Source organism: Molossus molossus, unplaced genomic scaffold (assembly GCF_014108415.1).
Source record: "Molossus molossus isolate mMolMol1 unplaced genomic scaffold, mMolMol1.p scaffold_m16_p_1, whole genome shotgun sequence".
In the NCBI taxonomy this organism is placed as follows: Eukaryota; Metazoa; Chordata; class Mammalia; order Chiroptera; family Molossidae; genus Molossus; species Molossus molossus.
In genome coordinates, this window is record NW_023425344.1 from 157,138,230 (window position 1) to 157,160,378 (window position 22,149).

At 53.4% G+C, this 22,149-nt stretch overlaps 2 protein-coding genes across 3 annotated transcripts; both read right to left on the reverse strand.

The window, feature by feature from the left end:
• Window positions 1-387: 387 nt before the first annotated feature.
• SLC22A17 (solute carrier family 22 member 17) lies at window positions 388-7,422 on the reverse strand. The gene is made up of 11 exons (XM_036242280.1): window positions 7,419-7,422; window positions 6,407-6,690; window positions 5,699-6,202; window positions 5,503-5,606; window positions 3,299-3,453; window positions 2,569-2,734; window positions 2,230-2,375; window positions 1,952-2,057; window positions 1,574-1,791; window positions 1,167-1,278; window positions 388-1,017 (listed from the first exon to the last, which is right to left on the reverse strand). The coding sequence occupies exons 1-11, from the start codon at window positions 7,420-7,422 to the stop codon at window positions 729-731; spliced, it is 2,088 nt and encodes a 695-aa protein (XP_036098173.1). The 3' UTR covers window positions 388-728.
• A 3,423-nt stretch (window positions 7,423-10,845) lies between these two features.
• Window positions 10,846-20,172, reverse strand: EFS (embryonal Fyn-associated substrate). Of its 2 annotated transcripts, XM_036272628.1 has the most exons (6): window positions 19,599-20,172; window positions 15,348-15,626; window positions 14,981-15,091; window positions 14,169-14,882; window positions 13,754-13,843; window positions 10,846-11,799 (listed from the first exon to the last, which is right to left on the reverse strand). In XM_036272628.1, exons 1-6 carry the CDS (start codon window positions 19,614-19,616, stop codon window positions 11,365-11,367), a joined length of 1,647 nt encoding a protein of 548 aa, XP_036128521.1. In that variant the 5' UTR covers window positions 19,617-20,172; the 3' UTR covers window positions 10,846-11,364. The 2 variants fall into 2 exon arrangements, with proteins under 2 accessions (XP_036128521.1, XP_036128529.1); XM_036272636.1 differs by lacking the exon at window positions 15,348-15,626 and having other exon boundaries at window positions 19,599-19,624.
• Between the last annotated feature and the right edge of the window lie 1,977 nt (window positions 20,173-22,149).

Here is a 22,149-nt window from a genome sequence, read left to right on the forward strand (position 1 = left end):
TTCCTGACCTTTTGTAAGGAGTTCTGCTTCTCCTTCCATTTTGTTAGCTCCCCACCACATCCCTCTAATAACTTCTCTTTTTATTTAAATTCATTAGAGTCCATTTTTGTTGCTTGCAACAAGAAAAAAATTTGAATCGATCCAAACACCTCCCTTGCAGTGTTGTGAGGATTAAGTGATTAAATGAAATTTGTAAAGTGCCTAGCCCAGTCCCAGCAGCACAGCAGTCAGTAAGGGGTGGTAGCTGCCCATAAGTTAACACAGGGTGCGGGGATGAGGGGGCAGGGCACAGGGAGGGGAGGGAGATTGTTACTGGTTTTGGTTCCACTGAGAAATCTTCCCCCAAGAGGTAGTCGGAAGGACAACAGAAGGGAGGGCAGTCCAGGCTATGGTATGCTCATTTATTCAAAATGTCTATTGAAACAATGATAGAGCAAGAAAGAATGAGGTCTGGGAGGATGTATTTGGGCACAGGATGAAGCCCAGACCTAGTGGTTACAGTGTGGAGCTCTCTCCCTGTCCCTTGACTCTTGCCAAGGAAGTTAACACAAAGCAGCAGGGAGGAGACGGAGAGAGCCCTCTGAGCTCTCCTTGATGGCTGGCGCAAGGAGCCTCTGAGCCTTATGGGCAACCCTGCTTTCCTCACTCAACCCTCCCAGTCTCCCTGCCAGGGCTTTATGTCACCTTTCTGTATGGGCCAGCCTCCTGCCAGGCCGCTCAGAGGCCGCTCAGAGGGCAGGGTTGGGGGTGGCAAGCAGTGGAACGTGGTCACAGCGGCTAGGGGGTGGCTGGCGCAGCAGAGAGGGCCGGCGGCACAGCTCCCCATCCCGGAGCACCTCAGGCAGGAGCTTGCGCTTTGTTTCTGGCAGAAGCATGATGCTGAGGATGCAGAGGAGGGCACAGGCCGCCAGCACCACATGCTGCAGGAAGGCTCCGTGGCCCATGTGGAGCCGCTGGGCTGGGTCACTCAGCCCTCCAAGTGCCCCCAGTGCCATGATCAGGCCCAGGCCTCGGCCCCTGGGAGAGATGGAGTTGGCACTCAGCCTCTAGCTGTGGGTCTCACCCCAGCCCTTCTCCAGCAGCCTTCCCTCCTCCATCCCTCAGGTTCTGTCCTTGGTGGGAGACCAGGAGGCCTGCCCTGTCCCTGGCAGCACCCCTGCTCTCACCGGACAGTGGTGGGGATGACTTCAGCAGCAAGGAGGGTACTGAGAATTCCAGCGGCTTGGGAGGAGAAGAGGCCAAGGACAGAAAAGGTGGTGATGGCGGCCTCATTCAGATCTGGAGGACCAAGAGGGAGGTGTGAGCAGAGGCGGGAGACCATGCTTGGCCTAGTCCCTGCCTTCATCCCCTTGCTCTCTGATCCTATGGCTCTAGCTGGGTGGGCTCTGGGTCTTCACGAACTGATTGGAAGAACAGACAGGGTGTGTGGCCAGGGGAAGGACTGTGGAGATCTAGGCAGGGGCTGGTCTTGTCTTATGAGGCCTGTGCCAGAAGCAGTGGCTGAGCCTGTTTGAGGCACCTCTGCCTGGGTTCTTTTGCTGAGCCCACACTGTGGGGAAGGGAGGATGCTCACAATCCCACAGGCCCAGCAGGACCAGGGACGCAATGCCAGTGAGGGTCATCAAGAGAAGCAGGATGCCCCGGCGGCCAAATCGGTCCACGGTGACCCCCAGGAAGACGCAGGCCAGGGCTGCTGTGCCGCTGGCCAGCAGGGAGCACAGGTAGAAGTCTGATGGGCTTCCTCCTCCTCCCACAGGCTGGTAGCAGTGACGAATGGCATGGGCAATAAAGCTGTGAAAAGGGGTGGGAAAGCAAAGAAGGGTATCTGCATTTCCACCCACAGCCCTCCAGGGTCCTGGCCGCCCTCTGCGGGGGTCCTCAGGCCTTCCCCACCCAGCCAGCCCCCATCCCAGCTACTGGCCTGGCCCTTGGCTCAGACACCCAGGCTCACTTGGTGAAGCCCAGGATAAGCAGATTTTTCCAGATGTTGCGGTAGTTGAGGAGGGATGCGAGGGAAAAGGAGGATGTTGCAGGGAGAGGGCAGGTGTTCTCCAGGTCTTTGGGAGAGAGAAAGGAAGGAGCTGTCTGTTAGAAGGAGCAGCAGAGAACCCAGGGTCCTCTCACATGAGTGGTGGGGACCTTGGGAGAAGGTGGCACAGCTATAACCATGCAGAAGGCACCATCAAGTGTGCATGTGAGGGATCATCTGTAGGGATCCCTGTCTCTTACCCTGTAGGGCCTCCTGGGCCTCCTCTCCCAGCATCTGCCCATGGGGCCGGTTCCGCTCAGCCAGGATCCTTAGCACTGATTGGGCCTCCTCAATCTGTCGTTTCACTATCAGCCACCGTGCAGACTCCAGAAACAGACCAGGCCAGCTAGGGATGGGAGGTGCGGGTGGGGGTGGGGAGTCATCTTCTGACATAGGGATGGGAAACTGGCCTCTGGAGGGCTGGGGCTGGGGCTGGGGCTGGATGAGGGGCAATGGGGACGGGGAGGGGTCTCTGGGCTAGAGTTAAGCTGGTGGGAGAGATGAAAATGACCAGACAGCAGGTGAAGGGTGATACTGACCCATAAAACAGGAAGAGGATGCAGGGAGCGGTGATCATTCGCTGCAGAAATCGCCAGTCCTTAGAGACAAGGGCCAGGCCCAGGAACAGGAAGTGCCCCCCCACCCCAACCAACTCCCCTGCCAGGGCCACCCGAAGCCTCTGGGTTGGGTCGCACAGCTCCAGGCCTGAAGATACAGCAGAGACAGGGAGGAGAGGTCAGGGAGGAAGGAGGCGTGGGGGAGAAGAGAGGGAGGGAGGAGGACAGAGAGGGAGGTCAGACCCTGAGTGGAGGCTGCAGCTGTTGCCTCCCACAGACTAACCTCCGAATGGCAAAGAGTGGAGAGACTGTTTAGTCCTCTCTCCTCCTGCTGGAACCTGTGAGGGCTCGAGGGTTAGAGTCCCTGATGGGTGTTCGGCATTCCCAGTTACAGGCCCCTTCACATCAGACCTTATTTGGCCTTCATATCAACCCTTGTTCAAGGTCACAGAGCTAGTCAGGATTTCATTTTTAAAATAAGACTATTCCCTGACAGCAGTAAGTCTAGGGCAAGGAAGTCCTTAAAGATAGTGGAGGGAGAGGGCCTGGATCCTTCAAAGGCCTGGTCAGAAAAGCAGCCAAGATTCTGGACAGCTGAAATTTGGGGCTGAAGAAGGGACTGATGGGAGCTAGGGGGCAGGGGGAATGGCCTGGGATGCAGACAGGCAGGGGTGAGCTCTAAGGGAAGGACCTCTTGGAGAGTGCCACTCACGCATCAGGTAGACACCAAGATCAACACCGGCAAGCAGAAGGCCCAGGAGGAATCGAAGGGCCATGACACCTGTGGAGGAGCCTGCAGCAGCCCCTCCCACTCCGCAGGGGCCCACCAGCCCCAAGGTCAGCAGCACAATCCCACGACGGCCAAACCTGAAAAGTGTGCAGGGCCTCTGGTCACCCAGACTCCCTGGGGGAGGGCATTGCTGGGTGGGGCCCAGCTGTCCAATTCACAGCTGGAGGGATAAGGATGAGGCCTTGGGAGCAAGAGTTGGATTGAGGTTAGAGAAGATGGAAGGGTTGGGGACCATGGGTAAGTGATGTCTGGCAAGTAGGCACTAGGTTATGGCTATGGTTGTGTGGGGATGGGACTCTTGTGGATTGAGCTATTGGTCTGAGCTGAGGACATTTCTCCATGGAAGTGAGACCAATCATCAGAGGGGATGGGATATTGCTTAGGGAACTTGGAATCATTGATCTTTGGTGATAGAGGTCAGTTGGGATGAAGCTTGTCTTGCTCAGACTGGTCAGAGAAGATAGAATTATTGATATATGGGGTTGGAGCTACTAATCAATGGATGTGGGTGCATTGGCCACTTTTGCATGGGGATAGTATGGGTTAGTGAAGATGGAGCTACTGATCTTAGGAGACTAAGTAATTGACTTTTAGGGGGTGAGGCCATTGTCCCATGGGGATGGGTCTACTGGCCAGAAGATGGAGCCACTGATCCCTGGGAATGGAGATATTAATCCATGGGGTAGGACTATGGATCAATGGGGATAATCCCTAATATTGAAGATTGGACAATTGATCTTTGGGGATGGAGCCACTAATTTATGAGATGGGGAGCTTAGTCCATGTGGGTGGGGCTATTGGTTAGTGGGGATGAATCTATTAATCTATGGGGATAATCAGTAAGGATGGGGCCACAGATGAAGGGAAATTCGACTATTGGTCAGTGATGATGGATAGGGTTACTGATCCTTGGAGGCTAGGCCATAATTTTAGGGGATAAGATAAAAGCTCTGTGAGAATGAAGATTGAGATAACTGATCATTGGGAGTCAAGATATTGGACCAATAGAATGGGGCCATATTTCCAATGGGATGAGTTTATTGATTAATGAGGCCAAGGCTATTTAATTTAGGAGACTGAATTATTGGTCTTAGGTTATGAGGCTATGATTTCATAGGAATGATACTACTAGTCTGTAAGAATGAGGCCACTAATGCATGAAGATGGGCTACTGACCTATGGATTTAGAATAATTTGCCCAGAGGCATGTGTGACTACTGGGCAGTGAGAATAGATATTGATTTTAGGCAATTGGATTACTGAATGTTGGGTTGCCTTTGATCCATGACAGTTGAGCTATTAATCCATTGGATAGGACTGTAGATCAGTTGAGATGAGTCTAATAATCCATGGGGATGGTCAATGGAGATGGAGCACCTGGTCAGTGGTAACAGTGTTGAGAATTAGAGGAGATGGAAGTTTTGATCCCTGGGAGAACTATTGGTTGGTGGGGATGAAATGATACTTGAGATGAGGCCAGATTCATGGAAATGGGGCTTTTGGTTTGAGGATCTGAGAGCACTGAAGACCTACAAGAATGAGACTTTTAATTTCTGGGGGAGTGGTGCTATTGTGGTCATTGATCCATGGGGTGTTGGACTATTGACCCATGAGGGTGGAACCATTTCTTTGTAGAGTTGAACTATTGGTCAGTGGGAATGGGGCTGTTGATAGTTAGGAATTAACATAATGATCTTTAGAAATGAGGCCATTGAGACAGAGCTAATAGTCCACATGGATGGGGCCATTAATCTATGAAGATGGTAAGGAGGTGGTTAGTGGCAACAGGAACAACAGAGGAGGAGCTAGTACTTTTGATGTGTGGAGATAGAGTTTTTGGTCATCGGGGACAGAGCTATTGTTTTTGGAGATGATGCTGTTGATCCATGGATATGGGAAATGTGGGTGAAGTCATTCCCTTGCGCAGAAGAGGTATGGAAGGAGTATTTCTTGATGGGGCCTGCAGTTGAGATAGGGGTGGGGCTGCAGATCATTGTACAGAACAAGTCCGGAGAAGGCTGCAGAGTCCAGCGACTCCTCTTCGGCCTCTTGCCAACACCAGATACATGGGCTAGCCTGCCTAGCACCCCCTCCTCTCTGCTTGCCCTGTCCCTGGCGGCCCTCACCTGTCCGCAGGGTAGCCCAGGAACAAGTAGCCGGAGGCAAAGCCCAAGATGAAGAGGATCTGCTCCAGAATCACCTGCCAGCCCAGGTCACACACCAGATCCCACTAGGGATGTGAGAGGGATGGAGTGGGTGTGAGGCCTCGCGCTGGTGGCTCTCAGCCAGCCCCCAGACCCGCGGCCCACGTTGGCGCCTCACCTGGCCGATGGCATTGGTGGTGAGCACCGGCAGGCCGTTATAGTCCCAGTCCTTCAGACAGTGGTTGAAGTCCGGCGGGGCAAAGCCACTGCACGAGGAGTCCGTACTGGTGGCGACGTGGCTGGCGGTGCTGGCTGCAAGTGCAGCGCTGGCGACGCCAACACCGCTGGCGTTTGGGGGCTGCTCCCAGCCAGAGGTGTTGGGGGCAAAGCCCCCATAGTGACAATGCAGTGGGGGCGCCAGCGTGAAGATGGGGTCCGAGGCCAGGCCCAGCGCCACGAAGAGCACAGGCAGGCAGCAGAGGCCGAGCTGCAGCTGCTGCCCCCCGCCCAGTGCTCCTACCTGAGCAAGCAGCGCCTCGAAGCTGAGCGGGCCGGGAGGCACGGCCAACGACAAGCTGCTGCTGCCCAGCCCGTCGCCGCCCGCGTCGCCCTCCCCCTCCCGCTCGCGCTCTCGCTCACCCTGCAGCTGCTCCGTGGGCACCGCATCTCCGAGGGTCCCAACCTGCTGGGGGTGGGGAGGCGCGGGCAGGGAGAGGCAGAAGAAGGATGAATGGGAAAAAACCGTAAAATGAGGGAAGAGGGCCGGCGCGCTCGAGAAAGGCAGTCAGGGGCAGGGGATGCGCGGAGGAAAACGCCGGGCTCTTGGTGCGGGTGCGGGGAGGTGATGGGGAGGTGATGGCGTAGCCCTCAGCGCGCCGGCACTTACTCCATTGGGGCTGGGGGTGATCTCTACATTGCTGTCGATTTTGCTGCCGCCCCCGCCATTGGGCTCCGGGGTCCCGGTGGCCACCCGGGGAGCCAGCTTGCCGACCTCAGGGGCCCTGCCCGGCCTCACCGGAAGGATGCACTGTCCTTTGGCCCAGTGGGGCAACGGGTGCCCGGACACAGAGCCCAGAGACCCCGCTCTGCAGCTCTGCAGCCGCGGGAGCCTCCTTCGTCTTTGCGATCTCTGCGCGGATTTCTCCTCCCCTTCCTCCAGACTCTCCTCCCCTTCTCACGTCAGCAGAACCTTTGGCTCAGACTCATCATCAGAGAGATGGGGTGGGGTGGGGGGGAGCAGGACCCAGGAGACAGAGAGGATGGGCCCTGTTTCTGTTCCCTGCGTCTGAGGGCTATTGCAGTAAAAAAAAAAAGGGGGGGGGGGGGCTGAAGGATAGTAGCTAACCTAGGCAGATGCCAGAGATTCCTTCTTTGCTTCCAATTCTTCCTTATCATCCATCCACCCATCCACCCACCCATCCACCCATCCATCCATCCATCCATCCACTCATTCATTTCTCAATAAAATTTGTGAAGCTTCTATTCTGTGCCTGGCCCTGTGCTAGGCTTTGGGGATAACAGAATGAACAAAACAACTTGGAGTAGCTTTTTGGGGAGAAAGACCAGTGTAATGACAATCACAGTACAGGGGTCTCTCATGGAGGGCTGAGTTGGGCACTGTACACAGGCCCGGCTACACTCCTGTACAAGACCACTTGTCTGGTTTGTCACTGTCATTTCTCAAGGGCACCTGGCACTGTTGACCACCCCTTCCTCTAAATACTTTCTTCCTTGGCTGCTAAGTCCCGCACTCTCAGGGTTTTCTTTCTCTTGCTCCTCTTCTCCACTGCAGGCACATCCTCCTCTTCATCATCAGGATCACATGCCTGTGATCCTGAGAGGTGTAGTCCTAGGTCCTCCTCTTATTTCACACTGCTCTCTGCACCTGGGGATCTCACCCATGCCCACAGCTTTACCCTCAATATAAACAACACAAACCTGGTACTCAGATTTACATTTCCAGCTCCTGTTACTGAACCCCCTTCCAAAAGTCAAGTTTGTGTGTAAATGCCGTAGTAACCTAAACACGGAGTTGCTGGTGCTTGGAGATAAAGGTTTATTCGATTTGGCCAAATCAAGAGGGAGAGAGAGCAAGATCTCTCAAATTTGTCTTCCTCAAAAAGCAAAAGTAGGGAGTTTTTATGCAGCTGGGGATTAGGGGTGGGGGCGTTTCAGGGCACTGAGGGAGAAATCTGTTTCTTAAGTTTCACTCCCCCCTTGCTTCTGACCCTTGGACCCTCTTCTTTGACCTCTTACCTTGGATGACTCACAGGGGCCTCACACTCAATGTACCCAAGACCAAACTCATGCTCTTTCCCAGGTAACCTCGTTGTCTTCGAGGGTGTCCTCAGTGAATGGCACCCTCATCATCCAACAGGTGACAGTCCTTAGAGTGCCCTTTTCCTTATGCTCCCCTCCCCTCCATTCAAATCCTTTACAAAATCCTGTCCATGCCCTAGCTGGTTTGGCTCAGCAGTTGGAGCATCGGCCTGGGGACCAGAGTCCTGGGTTCAGTTCCCGCTAGGGGCACGTACCAAAAAAAAAACAAAACAAAAAAAAACCAACACACACAAAAACAAAACAAACAAAACAAAACAAAACAAAAAAAACAATATGTGGATCTGCTCATGTCCCTTTCCTGCTTAACAACTTTCAGTGGCTTCTCACCATCAAGGTAGAGTAATATTTCATTATGGTCCTATGTGCATGGCCCCACGCTCTCTGCAGCTCCGTCTCACTTCTCATTCACTGCAGTCACACTGGACTGATTTTGTTTTTTGTTTCAATGCCACAGACACAGGCTTGTGCTTATGCTAGAAGGCTTCTCTTCCCCCTTCTCATCCTTCAGCTGTCAGCTCAAGCATATTTGCTTCAGAAGCCTTCCCTAACTCCTAGAATTGCTATGCAGTGATTTACAGACCAGTAGTAGCCACCATCACCTAGGAGTTTGTTAGAAACACAGAATCACAGGCTTTTTAACCAGATCCCCATTAGAGATGCACTTGTCTAAGAGATTTGAAACCTAATAGGTATTTCATTCTCTAATCTCAGGTAAGGACTGAAAAGAAGTGTCCTGTCAGTCAGGAAATCCATTCCCTCGTCTCCACTGAACCACACTTCTGTCTCCTCTGCTCAGAAATTTTCCAATTATGGGAAACGTCCAATGTCTTTAGCAGCCTCCCTCCACTTCCCTCCCCCCAACTCATTTCAGCACCTCCCCAGGATTTACTTTGCTGCTGGCACAGCCAACATTCCTTGAGGATTTATTTGTCTGTGTTCTTGTCTGTCCTGGAATAATCCCTTAACTTTATGTGGTGCTGGGCTATTCATATGCGTTATCTTGTTAGCGTCTCGCAACAACACTGTGAGACCATTATGATCAACTTCCTGTCAAAGCTGAACCCGGGGCTCTGAGGAACTGACAGGATTTACCATAGGCACAAGTACATGGTGTTTTGGGGACTAACTCTAATTCCAGGCTGATCTCTTTCTGGACGATGGAGGATGGCCCCGTTATAAGTCAACACATAGAGATGAATGTTGGTGGCCCCAGAGTCTGGAAATGTTTCCTTTGAGAGTGAAATGAGAAAGAAGGAACCCCCAGTGAAGGAGGCAAATGCACAGGGGATGCCAAGACACTAGGATGGGCCTGAAGTTTGGGTGCTTCTAGCCCAGTCACTGTGCCAGGGCATCATTAGGAAAACGGACTGAAACAATGGATCTGTGGCTTGGATTTCCTTTGTGGCAAATAGCCAGAGTGATCCCCATCTATACTATGGCTCATCCAACACTGCATACATCAGTCCCTCAGCTTCTCTAAAGGATGGTGTGTACAGAACCACGGTCAGCAAAAGCCTGGGAAGGAGAGTTTAAGGGGTTGACCCTGTTGAGTTAACCAAAGGGGAGAGTTAACCAGGCTGGCAGCAGCACTCTCCCGCTGATCAGAGCTGTCCTACGGCACACAGCTGATAGTTGGGGTGACTGACCTCTTCAGCACAGCACTTTTAAAAGCTCATGTGGCCCTGGCCAGTTTGGCTCAGTGGTTAGAGCGTCGGCCTGCGGTCCGGAGAGATCCGGGTTCGGTTCCCGCTAAGGGCACGTACTTCTGTTGCAGTTTGCCCCCGGCCCTGGTTGGTCGTGCGGGTGGCAGCCACTCGATGTGTCCCTTCACGTCGATGTTTCTCTCTCTCTCTCCCTCCCATTCTATCTGTACAAAAAATGGAAAAATATCCTCGGGTGAGGATAAAAAAAAAAAAAAAAGCTCATGTGGCCTTGGCTGGTTTGGCTCAGCCTTTGGAGTGTTGGCCCGTGGACCAGAGTTGAGGGTTCAATTCCAGTCAAGGGCACACATCTCAGTTGTGGTTCAGTCCCTGGCCCTGGTTGGGCTCATTCGGGAGGCAACCAATCGATGTCTCTTTCTCTCTCTCTCACTCTATCTGAAAATAGAAAAATATCCTTGGATGAGGATTAAAAAAAAAAAAGCTCTTGTGTGGCCAGCCTCTCCAAATGTGCACCTCTCTAATAACATCATCTTCTAATTTTATTATTATTTTTTTATCCTCACCCGAGGACATTTTCCCATTTTTTGTTCAGATAGAGTGGGAGGGAGGGAGGGAGGGAGGGAGGGAGGGAGGGAGAGAGAGAGAGAGAGAGAGAGAGAAACATCGATGTGAAAGGTACACATCGAGTGGTTGCCACCCGCACGACCCAACCAGGGCCGGGGACAAACTGCAATTGAGATATGTGCCCTTAGTGGGAACCGAACCCGGGTCTCTCTGGACCGCAGGCCAACTCTCCAAACACTGAGCCAAACTGGCCAGGGCTAATATCATTTTCTGACAATAAGGTCTTGGAGAGAACCCCAGTCAGTCCTGTGTCTGTCTTCCTGGACTGCTAGTTGTCTTCTGAGTTCTCATCCTTGGGATCTCAGTTCAGCTATCACCTCCCAACCCTCCCGGCTAAAGTCTCAATGGCTTCTCCCCTCATCTAATTAGTCTTTCACATCACCCTGTTCACTTCCATTACCGGCAACTGTTAAACCTGTGGCAGGTGGGTTTTTTAATTTATTTATTTCAACTGCCTCATTTATGTCCATCCCACCCCCACAATGTACCTTCAGAACTATAGCACTGTCATGGGAGCTGAGAACCTGAATGAATAATTTCCCCCAAATCCCTAAAGGCATCCTGTCCAGTGTGTGCCCCATAGGTTTGGCTCAGGGACACCAAGCCTGTGCCTCCCTAACCCCACCCCAGGCTCCCAAGAAACAGTCAGGGAACCAGACAGCAGGGTTTATTGAGATGCATGCCCAGTGCCTAGGACCCGGTCTCTCCAGCCTCCCTTTGGGAGGAGCCCTCTGGCTTCTCCCAGACCTTCACATTCTGGGCAATCAATGTACTGCCCTCATTCTCAACTAACAGTGAGACACTGATGTTCTATAGCCAAGAAGCAGGACAAGAAAGGGGCTCAGATGGCCCAGGTTTCAGCCACCTGGTTCTCTGTGGCGCCAAGCTTCCAGAGGTGGGTGGCAGAGCAGCGACCAAGTACCTCCACCCCAGGCTGAGAGAGGAGGAAGAGTCCAGTTCCTCCCTGCCCCAGAGGGCTTGGCACCTGCTTCTGACAAAGCAGGGGATATTAAATAAAAATAATTTATACAAAATGGCTCATACAAAAAGCTGCGGGATGGAGGGAAGAGATGCCTCTGTGAGAGACTGAGATGACTGGAAGGGGCAGGAACGGGGAAAGACTGCCACCTCTCCTAGTACCTGAAACAGCCCTCCAGCTGCCCAAGGACTGGAGGAGGCTCTGGCAGGCAGGGGAGGGGCAGAGCAGGGCCCAGGGCCGTCAGGGGGCCAGGCTGGTGAGCAGGGTGGTGAACTGCAGGGCCTGCCCTGCCAGCTGTGTCACAGACCGTGCCATCTCTTGGGCTGCAGAATCAGATGGGTAGCCCAGGGCGGCCCCCTTGACAGCGAGCACAGTAGCCTGCAGTGCCTGGCCCAGTGCTGTACCTGCAGCCCCGACCTGTGCTCGGAGAGGGGCGGAGGCTGCCAGCCGGCCCAGGGTATCCCCCACAAACACCAGGCGGTGAGCAGCCACCACCAACCGCTTGCCATGGGGCACGAAGAGGCGTGGGGGCTGCTTGGCCCTGGTGCTGGACATCAGGGCCGCCACGGCCGCCTGCAGTGTTGAGTAGTGGCTCTGGCACTGCCCTGCATAGAAGTGCAGGAGCTGTAGGTCTCCAGCGGGCAGAACCAGCGGCTCTCCTGGGGACAGGACCTCCTAAGGGCAAGAGGAGTGGTCAGTGAGAACCTTCCTTTCCCCGTCCCTCCCTTTGTTCCTCAGCCCTTCCTTTCTTCCTAGTGCAGTTCCTTCAGCTCTTACCTCTGCCGTCAGAAAATTTATTTAAAATTTTTATTTATTGATTGATTTTATTATTTTCTTTCTTTCTTTCTTTCCTTTCTTTCTTTCTTTCTTTCTTTCTTTCTTTCTTTCTTTCTTTCTTTCTTTCTTTCTTTCTTTCTTTCAAGGGAGAGAGAGATAGAAAAATCTATGGGAGAGAACATTGACTGGCCGCCTCCTGCATGCTCCCCACTGGGGATTAGGCCTGCAACCTGGGCATGAGTCCTGACTGGGTATCAAATTGGGGACCTCTTGGTGCATGGGTCAACACTCAACCACTGAGCCACACCAGCCAGATTGCTATCAGAAAAGTTGGATGCTCATAGCGACTGGCAAGAAAGCACTCAGAGCTGATGGCAGACACATCTGGATTCAAACAACCTCAAATAAGTCTCTGAACTTCATTTTTTCCTTATCTCGAAACTGGGGATCTAGTACTGTCCAAAATAAACAATGTGAACTACACATGTTATTTTAACATTTATAGTAGCCACATTAAAAGTAAAAAGAAACTGCTATTTTTAAACACTAAATATAAAAATGTTTATTTTAACATGTACTCAATATATAAATTATTAAGATGTTTTTCACATCATGTCTGCAAAATCTGGTGTGCATTTTATATTACAGCACATTTCAATTCAGAGTAGCCACATTTCAAGTCATTGATAGCCATATGTGGCTAGTGGCTACCATAGTGGACAGTGCAGGTCTAGTATCTGCCTCCCAAGGCTGCAGTGAAGATGGATTGATACAGTACAGAGACGGGGCTCAGAACAGAGCACTGCACACTGTATGCCCTGTATGAGTACTTTCTTTTCTTTAAAAAAAGTTTTTTTGTTTTTTTTTTCTTTTTTGATGTTAGAGAGGAAGGAAGAGGAAGGAATGAGAGAGAACATTGATTGGCCACCTCCTGCATGTCCCCCACTGGGGACTGGGCCACAGCATGGGCATGTGTCCTGACCAGGAATTGAACCAGTGACCTCTCGTGCATGGGTTGATGCTCAACCACTTAGCCACACCAGCCTGGCTCTGTATGAGTACTTTCTATAACTATGATTAGTGTTGAGGCATGCAATGTGCTTAGTACAGGGTCTGGTGCCTGGTAAATACCTAATAAGTGGTAGCTATTGTGATTAAGACCATTTTAGACAAGGAGACCACCTCACTTTCCTGAGGCCCAGAGAGATTAACTGGCTACTTCAGAGCCCCTGGTTTCTTAATGGCGGAGCTGGGATTAGGAGCCAGGTCTCCTGGGAACCCAGGAATTCAGTTGGAAGGGGCCTCAGAAGTCACCTGGCCCAGCTCTGACCCACAGCCCAGAAACTTGCTGCTCCCAACTGCCTGGTTTTCTGATTCCTCTCCAACACATTCTTTCCCCGCTTTCGAATTCCTGATATTCTTTTCTAAGTTCCAGCTCCTTCCTCTTGAATTTTAACTCCTGTGTACTCCAACTGCTCTGTTTCAATGAACTTTTACCCCTGTCCTATTCAAGTTCCCTTGATGGTTCAGTTAAGAATCTTCCTTCTTTGCTCTGGCTGGTTGGAGTGACGGCCTGCGGACCAGAGTCCCGGGTTCGATTTCCGCTAAGGGCACATACCTCGGTTGCAGTTCATCCCTGGCCTCGGTTGGGGTTGTGTGGGTGGCCACCACTCGATGTGTCTCTCTCACATTGATGATTCTCTCTCTCTCTCTCTCTCCTTCCTGCTCTATCTGAAGATAAGTGCAAAAATGTCCTCGGGTGAGGATAAAAAATATATATATGTATTCCTTCTTCTATGTTCCTGCTCCTCCTTCCCCAGTCCCTTCTCTAGCATCACCCCCACAGGATCACCTGCTGTTCCGGTGGCCCCGTGTCCGGCAGTTCAGGATCCCCGGGGCAGGCCTTATCCAGGGGCCTGGATTCTTGAGCTTTCTCCATACCCTGCAGGAAGGGGCCAGAGCCTCAGTGCAGGGGTGGGGGAACAGGGCAGGTGGCCTCCTTGGTCTTCCTGGCCCTCCCCACTTCCCCTTCCTTCTAGAGGCCTCTCCTGGCACCAGAAGTTGCAATCCCCAGACTCCAGCTGGGTCTGAGAGCTCTGGTGGCAAGTCAGAGGGATCAGGGACCCCAGCCTGGGTTTAGGGGGAGGAACGTGGCACTGGTACACATGATGTGGCCAAGTACTGGGGTCCCAGGCCCAAGGGTGCAGGGTCAGGCCTCCTCCCCCCTCCCCGTGGTTCTCCAGAGGGCTGGCTGGAGGCGAGCTCACCTTCAGGTGGACGTAGTCATACTCCTCGGCCATCGGGATGCCCTCATACTCATTGTGGTGTCCTGCAGACTCATCCTCCACCTCCCGGCCCTCTGAATCCCCCTCGACCTTAGGGCCCCCAAAGCCAGGCAGGCGGGGTGGAGGCGGGGGCAGAGGCCTGTCCTGAATGCTGCCCTTTCGGCCTGGAGCAGGAGAGGGAGCCGGGGAAGGACTGGGGGCCTCAGGGACAGGCAGGGCAGGCAGAGGGCGGCGGGACAGGCTCTCAGCAGAGGGCAGCCGGGGCCTGTGTGAGGGTGGAGGGCTTCTGGCTAGAAGCAGGGCCCGGGTGTCCGGGTCGTTGGAGGCCAAGGCTCCCGGGGGCTCTGGAGAAGGTGTCTCTGGCCCCAGCAGGGGCACGTCATAGATGCCCTCGTCAGCGCTGCCTTCCCCATCTGCTAGCAGCTCCTCAGGGGCCTCATACAGATTGAGCAGGGCTGATGCCCGTTTCAGGTTGGAGGGGGCAGCATAGAGGGGGGGCCCTGGTTCTCGGCCCTCCTCCCACTCCGGATCTGGCTCCAGCTCTGATAGCTTCAGGGTCAGAGGCACGTCATAGGGAGCTTCATCTTCTCCAGGGGGTTGTGGGGTGACTCGGGCCAGAGGGCGGGAAAAGGAAGCAGGAGAGTCATAGGGGTCACTGGAGGGAACTCGGAGGGCAGAGGAAGGCACGTCGTAGACCTGGAGAGGGAGCGGCTAGTTACCACCAGGTTCAACACCGGATTCCCTCCAGAGCCTCTGTTCCCTACCCAACATATACTCAGACCTCTAGCCCTCACCTCCAAGGCATCTCCAGGGGCAGCCAGTTGAGTCCCACTGCCTCTGGGGACCTTGTAGATGGGGTCGGGGGAGGGCAGGCAGGGCCGAGCTGGGGGTGGCACCACATACACCTGGGGGTATCAAGATGTGTGGGTCAGGAGAGGGGACCGGGGAATCAGGTAACATGTGCCTTGGAGTGTAGACACCTTCCAACCCCCTCCCTGTCCCAAGGGAAGTAGAACCCAGAGAGGGATGGCAGACAGGTTTCCTACAGCAGAGCCCTGAAGAGCTGAGGTCTTAGGGCTCTCCCTGCCCAGAACGCTGCAGGCCCCTGCAGAAGGGAAAGGGAGTCTCCTGGCTTGGGGCTGGGAGGGCTCTAGCTCTCACCTCCTGGTCGTCATTGCTGTGCTCTGGGGCTGGATTTGGTGAGCCAGGCTCGGCTGGGGGCACCTGGGAGAGGCTGGGCTTGGGTGCCGGGCCATCAGGAAGGAGCTTCACTCTGTTGGCGGGCACAATGCCCTGCTGGCCATGCAGGGAGCAGAGGCACCAGCCATCCAGCCCACCAGCACCCTCCCTCTGCAGTACCCGTAGAACGTCCCCTCGGCGGAAGGACAGCTCCTGGGGGGACTCAGCGGTGTTGTCGTAGAGTGCCCGGGCTAGCTGGGCCTGGTGGGTGAGGTGGGAGTCGTAAGAGGGGTCTTCACACACATTAAGTCACAGCACCTGCTGTTCAAAACACTTTAGAGCTCATTTCCCTCAAGCTAAAATCTGACCTCCTGTCTCAGTTCTTCCTGTCTGGGCCCTGCCTTTCTCCCGCTTCAGTCCCTGCACTGTCCCTCTTCCTTTCTATTCCTTGAACTAGACAACCTCTTTCCCACCCCAGGGTCTTTGCACTTGCTGTTTTCTTTACCCAGAAGGCTCTTGTCCCGACTGGCCCTTTCCCACCCTTCAGTTCTGCTAAAATATCATCTTCTCAAAGAGACCTTTTCTTCACTCTTCTTCCACCCCATTCTGTCCCCACCCATTGTTTCCTTCATAAATTATTTGTCTATTTACTCTTTTAATAGATTCCTCGTCTCTGCAATAGGATCTCACCTAGAATCAGTCCTCAATAAACATGTTAAATGAATTTCTTTCAAAGCCTCGTGTATACAATGAAGTCATGCTAAGGTCTCCCACAGAATTGCCTTTACCTTCCCTGTTTCCCGGTCAGCATCCTCACAAGCCCAAGGTTAGATGAAGCAGCTGCAGAGACCCCCCTCACTCTGAGAGGGACTGGCAGAGGCCCAGACCAGACAGTACGGAGGCAGAATGAGGGAAAAACAGAAACCCAAGCAATTTTTTTTTTGTTCTCAGTCTGAGCAAATAAGGTTCTCAGAAGAGGCTGAGTTACCATGGAGAAAAAGATATAGACTTGTGTGTGTGTGTGTGTGTTTAGGGGGCTTGTGGACCAACTAAGGGCAAGCATTTATCAGCCTGTTTCCAGTCCTGTCTGGTAGAGACATCTAAGCTTTTTTCTTGGAGTGCCACATGTTCAGGTAGGAAGTCACAGATACTAAGTGCAAATTATGTATCCAGACACTGTAAAGTCTTTGCACTAATCATCTCATCTCATTTAATCTTCACAGCAACCTTAGAAGGGAAAAGCCATCATTATCCCCATTTGGAAAGGAAACTGGAACAGAGAGGTTAGTACTTTACCCAACTACATACAGCTGGTGGGGCATCATTTGAACCCCAGGCTGATTCCAGAGCCTGCAGTCTCAATCACTCTTCCACTGCCTCTTCCCAACCACAAACACTGAAGATCTACTTCTGCCCTGGCTGGGGTGGCTCAGTTGGTTGGGCATCATCCTGTGCACCAAAAGGTTGCTGGTTCGGTTCCTGGTGAGGGCACATGAACAGTTTGCCCCCAACTCCAGGGGGCATGCAGGAGGCAGCCGATAGAGGTTCCACTCTCACATGGATATTTCTCTTTCTCTCCCTTTCTCTTTAAAAATCAATAAAAATATATTGGGGAAAAAAAAAAAGGATCTACTTTTTTCTTCTTATATTACTTAGCAGTGGTTAAGTCAAGAAGGTCCATGACTCAAGCACATATGAAGTCTTCACTATACACAATTTCCCTTTGCTAGTCACCCTTCACAGGGCTCTAGTTCCACAATGTCCTTTGGCAGAATCAAGCTCAAACCGTTCACAGTATTGAAACACATTCTGATTCAGTTATGTTTGCTAAGTGACGGCGCCTGCTGGCCACATCCTAGGCAGTGGTGGCTTTCACAGTGACGGTGGAGAGCAGGCAGCTAGGCATTACCGAGCAAGTAATCCATATGGGCTAATTCAGTAAAAAGTCTCAAGCTAAAGATCTCTGGCAGGCTGAATCTGGCCACCAGGCCCTGGGGAGAAGGATGCCCTGCTCAGACAGTATGAGTACATGTTTCCCTTGGCTGGTATTTCTCTTGGGTGGAGAGGTTGCCCAGCCCTTTGTGACTGGGTGATTCCAACAACAAACGAACTTCTCCTCTTGCCTGACTCCAAACTCATCAAACCATTTTCTGATTATATTGGCTTCTAAAGGATATTTTCTGATTATACTGGCTTCTAAAGGATATTGTTCCACAGAAGGAAAACATGCTAATTAGATGATACAAATTCCTGGTTAATTTCTTTCTTTCTTTTTTTAAATCCTTACTGGAGGATATTTTTCTTAAAAAAAATTCTTTTTCTTTATTAATTTTTAGAGAGAGAGGAAAGGAGAGGGAGAGAGAGATAGAAACATCAATGAGAGAGAATATGGATTGGCCGCCTCCTACATGCCCCTCACTGGGGACTGGGCCCACAACCTGGGCATGTGCCCTGACCGGGAATCGAACCAGAGACCACTTGGTGCATGGGTTAACGCTCAACCAGTGAGCCACACTGACTGGGTACCTGAGGATATTTTTCTATTTATCTTCAGATAGAGTGGGAGGGAGAGAGAGAAACATCGACGTGAGAGGGACACATTGACTAGTTGCCTCCCCGACCAAAACTAAGGCACATGCCCTTGACTGGAATCGAACCCTCGACTCTTTGGTCCGTGGGTCAACACCCTAACAGCTGTGCCAAACTGGCCAGGGCTGGCACTTTTTTTTCTAATTGAATTATAAATTGGTGTTTTGGATCTAGCCAGGGATTTAACAAGCACAGTTCAGAGACAGACAGAACTGGGTGACTTTGGGCAGGTTGTTAAACCTTTCTGAGCCTCAGTTTCCTCTGTAGAATTCCATATCCATATCTGAATATCCATTTGTGGATAATAATAGCACTATCCTCACAGGGATGTTGTGAAGACTGGATGAGATAATGCATGAAGCAACCAGGACAAAGCTTGGGGCTAGAAAATGCTCAATAAGTATTAGCTGTTACTAGGATCCTGTGAGTTTCATTAGCATAAATACTCCCACCCCCATCCCTGGGTAAAAAGAAAAATCTACCTCCTGGGACTACATAGCTGACCAGCTGGCTCCTGAGCCAGCATCTTTGTCAGAGTACACCCACTATTTTCAGGATCTCCCCCTCTCCCAGCTCTGAAAACTATGATGGTTTTTCTCACCATCATACAGATGGAAGAACTAAAAGGAGTTTGGGATGAGGAGGAGTGAAACTTGAACTCTTCCTACAGGGATATGGGAGGGTGTCAGGAGCCATAGTTTTCTTTCCAGCCTCCTTCCCGGAGTACCCATTCAGAGAGGCTCCCTTTTGCTGGGAATCCTAGAGCCTGGGAAGGGTGGAAAAAGAACAGAGTTGCTTGGAATTCAGACCAGTACAAGACAGAAAGCAGAGGTGGGGCTGCGCAGAGCTCCTCCCAGTGTTAGGTTTGAATTCTGTCCAATGGGGCCAAACCTCTGGGCCTGGCAATTGCAAGCACCCAGGCTAGAGTTGCGGATAGACTGATCGATGATGGGTGTGGTCACCGGTGCTCTACCCCCTTCTCAGGAACCCGGCTCACTTGTGAGGGAGGGGCTGCCTCAGTGAGGAGTGGCAGTGGGCCACACGCTCTCTGCCACTTCCTCCCACTGTCCCATCAAGCCAGCCAGCTGTCCCCTCCTTTTGTCCTCAGAAAGTGGCCAAAGGCTAGCTGACATCACCTCCCCCTTCCTTCTATTTTCTTTCTCTCTGCCAGATCTCTCTCATTGCTCCATCTCCTCCCTTTCCTTCATCCCTCCCCTAGAGAAGGGCCTTCTTGGGCCCTCCAGCCTCTCCCATTTTCCTGAAGCCACCTCCATTTTTCAGCCCCCTCCCAACCTTTTACTTGCCTCCCAATCACAAGCCCCTGCCAGCCACCAGTGGCCATCTGTTCCCGCCAATAAATGAGCAGATAGGACGCGGGCTAAACTTGCCCCCTCCCCTCTATCCAGGACAGCCTCTAGAAAGAAAAAGAGAATAGGGAGGGGGGTGGGAAAGGGGGAACCTAGACACAGGAGCTAGGGATGAGGAGTGAGAACGGAAAATAAAAGTGAGAGGAGAGGGACATAGCCTCCTGGAGAAGAAAGGGATCAAGAAAAGAGACAAAGAGAAGGCAGAAATAAGAGTGACAGAGTGCAGAGCAGCTGTGGAGGTCTCTGCCCAGCAGCCTCTTCTCCGGGGTGCACTCACCGACGTGGCTATGGCCATGGCCTTGCCTCCCCGCGCGGCCCGCTCCAGGCCAAGCTGTTCCGCTGACTTCAGCAGCGGCTACCCCGCACCATGGGGGCGGCCCCCAGCTTTGGTGCCTGAGTCGTGGCCTCCGCAGAGGTTGGAGGAGGAGAAAGAAAACCCACAATACTCCCCAAATGGGAGGCAGCTTGGCCGAGCAGGAGGAGGAGCAGCAGGGCGGGCTGGGGCGTCGCTGCGGACCTTATCCAAAGGCGCGCGCTCTGTACTGTCCCCGCGGCCTCCCGGGGGCCGCTGGACTGGCCAGGCCCCCGGAGCTGCCTGCCCTAGGCCCTGGAGACACCCCAGGTCCGCAGGGTCTGGCTCCCTTCCAGGGCAGGGGCAGGCGCGGAGGGAACTAAGGCGCTGGACGCCTCTCCAGGCCGCTGTCTTGCCCCGAGGGCTGGGAGAAGCCGCCTGAGCGGTCGGGCTGGACGAGCGAGTTTAGGAACCAGCCCAACCCGACCCAGGGTCGAAGAGCGGAGCTCCCAGGCCTGTGGTCGGGGCAATGCGGCGGCCTCGCTGCTGGGGAGCGAGGGAAAGCTAGAACTGAGCCATACGCCCCTCTTTAAACTCGCCCAACTTGGCGAGAGGAGGTCAGGCTGACGCCGAAGGCCTGCGAGAGCGTGGCCGTGGGGCTGCGTGTCCTGCGTGGCTGCTTTCGGCCCGGGCACTCGCCCGCCCCGCGGCCCGGCGGTTCGCACTCGCGCACGCTCGCTCTCTGCACGCCCGGGTCTGGGGGCGCCGCGATGGCACCGCGGCAAGGCTCGCAAGGGCGGGAGGGCCTTTCCAAAGCCAAACAGGGGCCCACTGGGGCCCACCGGCTCACCTCCACCCGCGGCCGCAGCGCGCAGGGCCCCGGCGCCAGCTCCCACTCGGCGCCGGCCCGCCGCCCCGCTCACGCGCACCTCTCGGCGCCCCCAGAGCTCGGGACAGCCCCCAGGTGTCTCTGGGAACGGAGAAAAAGGCCACAAAGCAAAAGGAGCCAAGAGAAAGCAAAGGAGGGCCAGGGGCCAGGGGCCTGTGGACTCGCCTGGAGTTGGGGTGGACACTAAGAGGGCTGGGAAGGCTTCGGGGGGTCGCGCGTGGCCTTTAGGCTCACTCCTGCTCGCGGCTCCCCTTCCCTCCCCTTCCCGGGCTCCAGGCTCCCTCTCTGTGCAGTTCCTTTCTCTTCCCCTCGGGCCCTCTGCTCCGGCGCGGGGCTCTGTCCTGGGGATTAAGAGAAAGGAGGGAGGGGAAAAGGGAGGGGAAGGGAAGGAGGGGAGGAGAAAGCAGGACGATCCCTCCAAAGGCGGGTGTTGAGTTTCATCTCAGGACCCTCGGGCCAAACTATACGTCCCCTCTTGGCCCCTTTCCCCTGCGACTTCTTTCTCCGACATCGCGACGGCCCTCGGGGTGGTCTGGTCCGCTCCCTTCTTGGGGCTTGTCTCTCCCGGTCACGCCCCCGCGCTCCCCCGCCAGCCCCGCGCCTCCCGGCCTCCCTTTCATTAGCCCTACATCTGTCTTTCCCATGGGAGGGAGCGCACTCCTTCCGCCTTTCTGGGGTCCTCAGAGCAGCCTCTCTTCTCCCTTGGCATTGCTTTTGCAGGAGTGACAGGGTTAACCGCCTTTCCTTCAGCGGACAGGCCAGGGGTCTGGGGGTGGGCATGGATTCTGGCCCCGGCGAAAGAACTTGAAGCCTGATCATCTGGTCCCAGAGCTGCAGGCGGGCGAGTTGTGCTGCCTCTTACACCCCTCTGCCAGCCTGGGCCTGTCCCCAGCCCTCTTCCTGTCACATTTCTGCTGCCACGAAGAGCAGGCGTGGGGACCACGGACACAAAAGGGCAGAACTCTCAGAGGAGCTGGGATCTGGCCTTCCAGGAGTTTCAGCTGAAAGGACAGGGCTCTTGAGTCTCCAGACCTCTCCTGCCACATTATTTCCCCTTGGTGCACGCGGTCTCTTTCCAGCTATCCCCCCTCCAGGCTGCCCCCCCCCCCCCCCCCGTCTTTCTTTTGGGGCACAACGGTCGGTCTCGTAGAGGCAGGAGGGAAGACGCCTTTCTTTTATTTTTGAGGTTCCTGCTATTTTTTTTTTTAGGTTCCTCCTATTTTAAAGTGAGATGCCAAACACGATTGAAAAGCTGTAGTCGGTTTTCAATATTTACATTTAACAAATTAACACTTCAAATTGTTGATGTAAGAAATGTCCAAACCTGCAGAGAATTTTTATAAGCGTTCATTTGCACCAAATTGAGGACAATCTCCGGAAGCAAGATCCTAAATGCTCCCAGGAATGAGTTTTACAGTTTCTTTCATACATTTGGAATTGAGAGAATTTAAGAATACATGAGGGTGGGAGAAAGCAAGGTACAGGATAGTTAACTAGATTATGTGCTCCTTTGAGGGTGGTCACCTTCAAGGGGTCTGGAAGAGAGGATTACTTCTGACATTTCAAAGGTATGTTAACCTAGATGCATAAAAAAAATATACAGGGCTTGCTCAAAAACATTTTGCCAAAGAAGTTATAGCCACTGTG

What these genes read in the sequence shown, in the direction of transcription:
- SLC22A17 (XM_036242280.1), bottom strand. An exon ending in CCACCAATGCCATCGGCCAG is followed by an intron (nt 5,607 to 5,698) that starts GTGAGGCGCCAA and finishes TCACATCCCTAG; the next exon opens with TGGGATCTGGTGTGTGACCT. An exon ending in TCTTGGTGTCTACCTGATGC is followed by an intron (nt 2,735 to 3,298) that starts GTGAGTGGCACT and finishes CTGTATCTTCAG; the next exon opens with GCCTGGAGCTGTGCGACCCA.
- EFS (XM_036272628.1), bottom strand. An exon ending in ACAGCAATGACGACCAGGAG is followed by an intron (nt 15,092 to 15,347) that starts GTGAGAGCTAGA and finishes TGATACCCCCAG; the next exon opens with GTGTATGTGGTGCCACCCCC. An exon ending in CGGGGCCACCGGAACAGCAG is followed by an intron (nt 11,800 to 13,753) that starts GTGATCCTGTGG and finishes TCTTGCCCTTAG; the next exon opens with GAGGTCCTGTCCCCAGGAGA.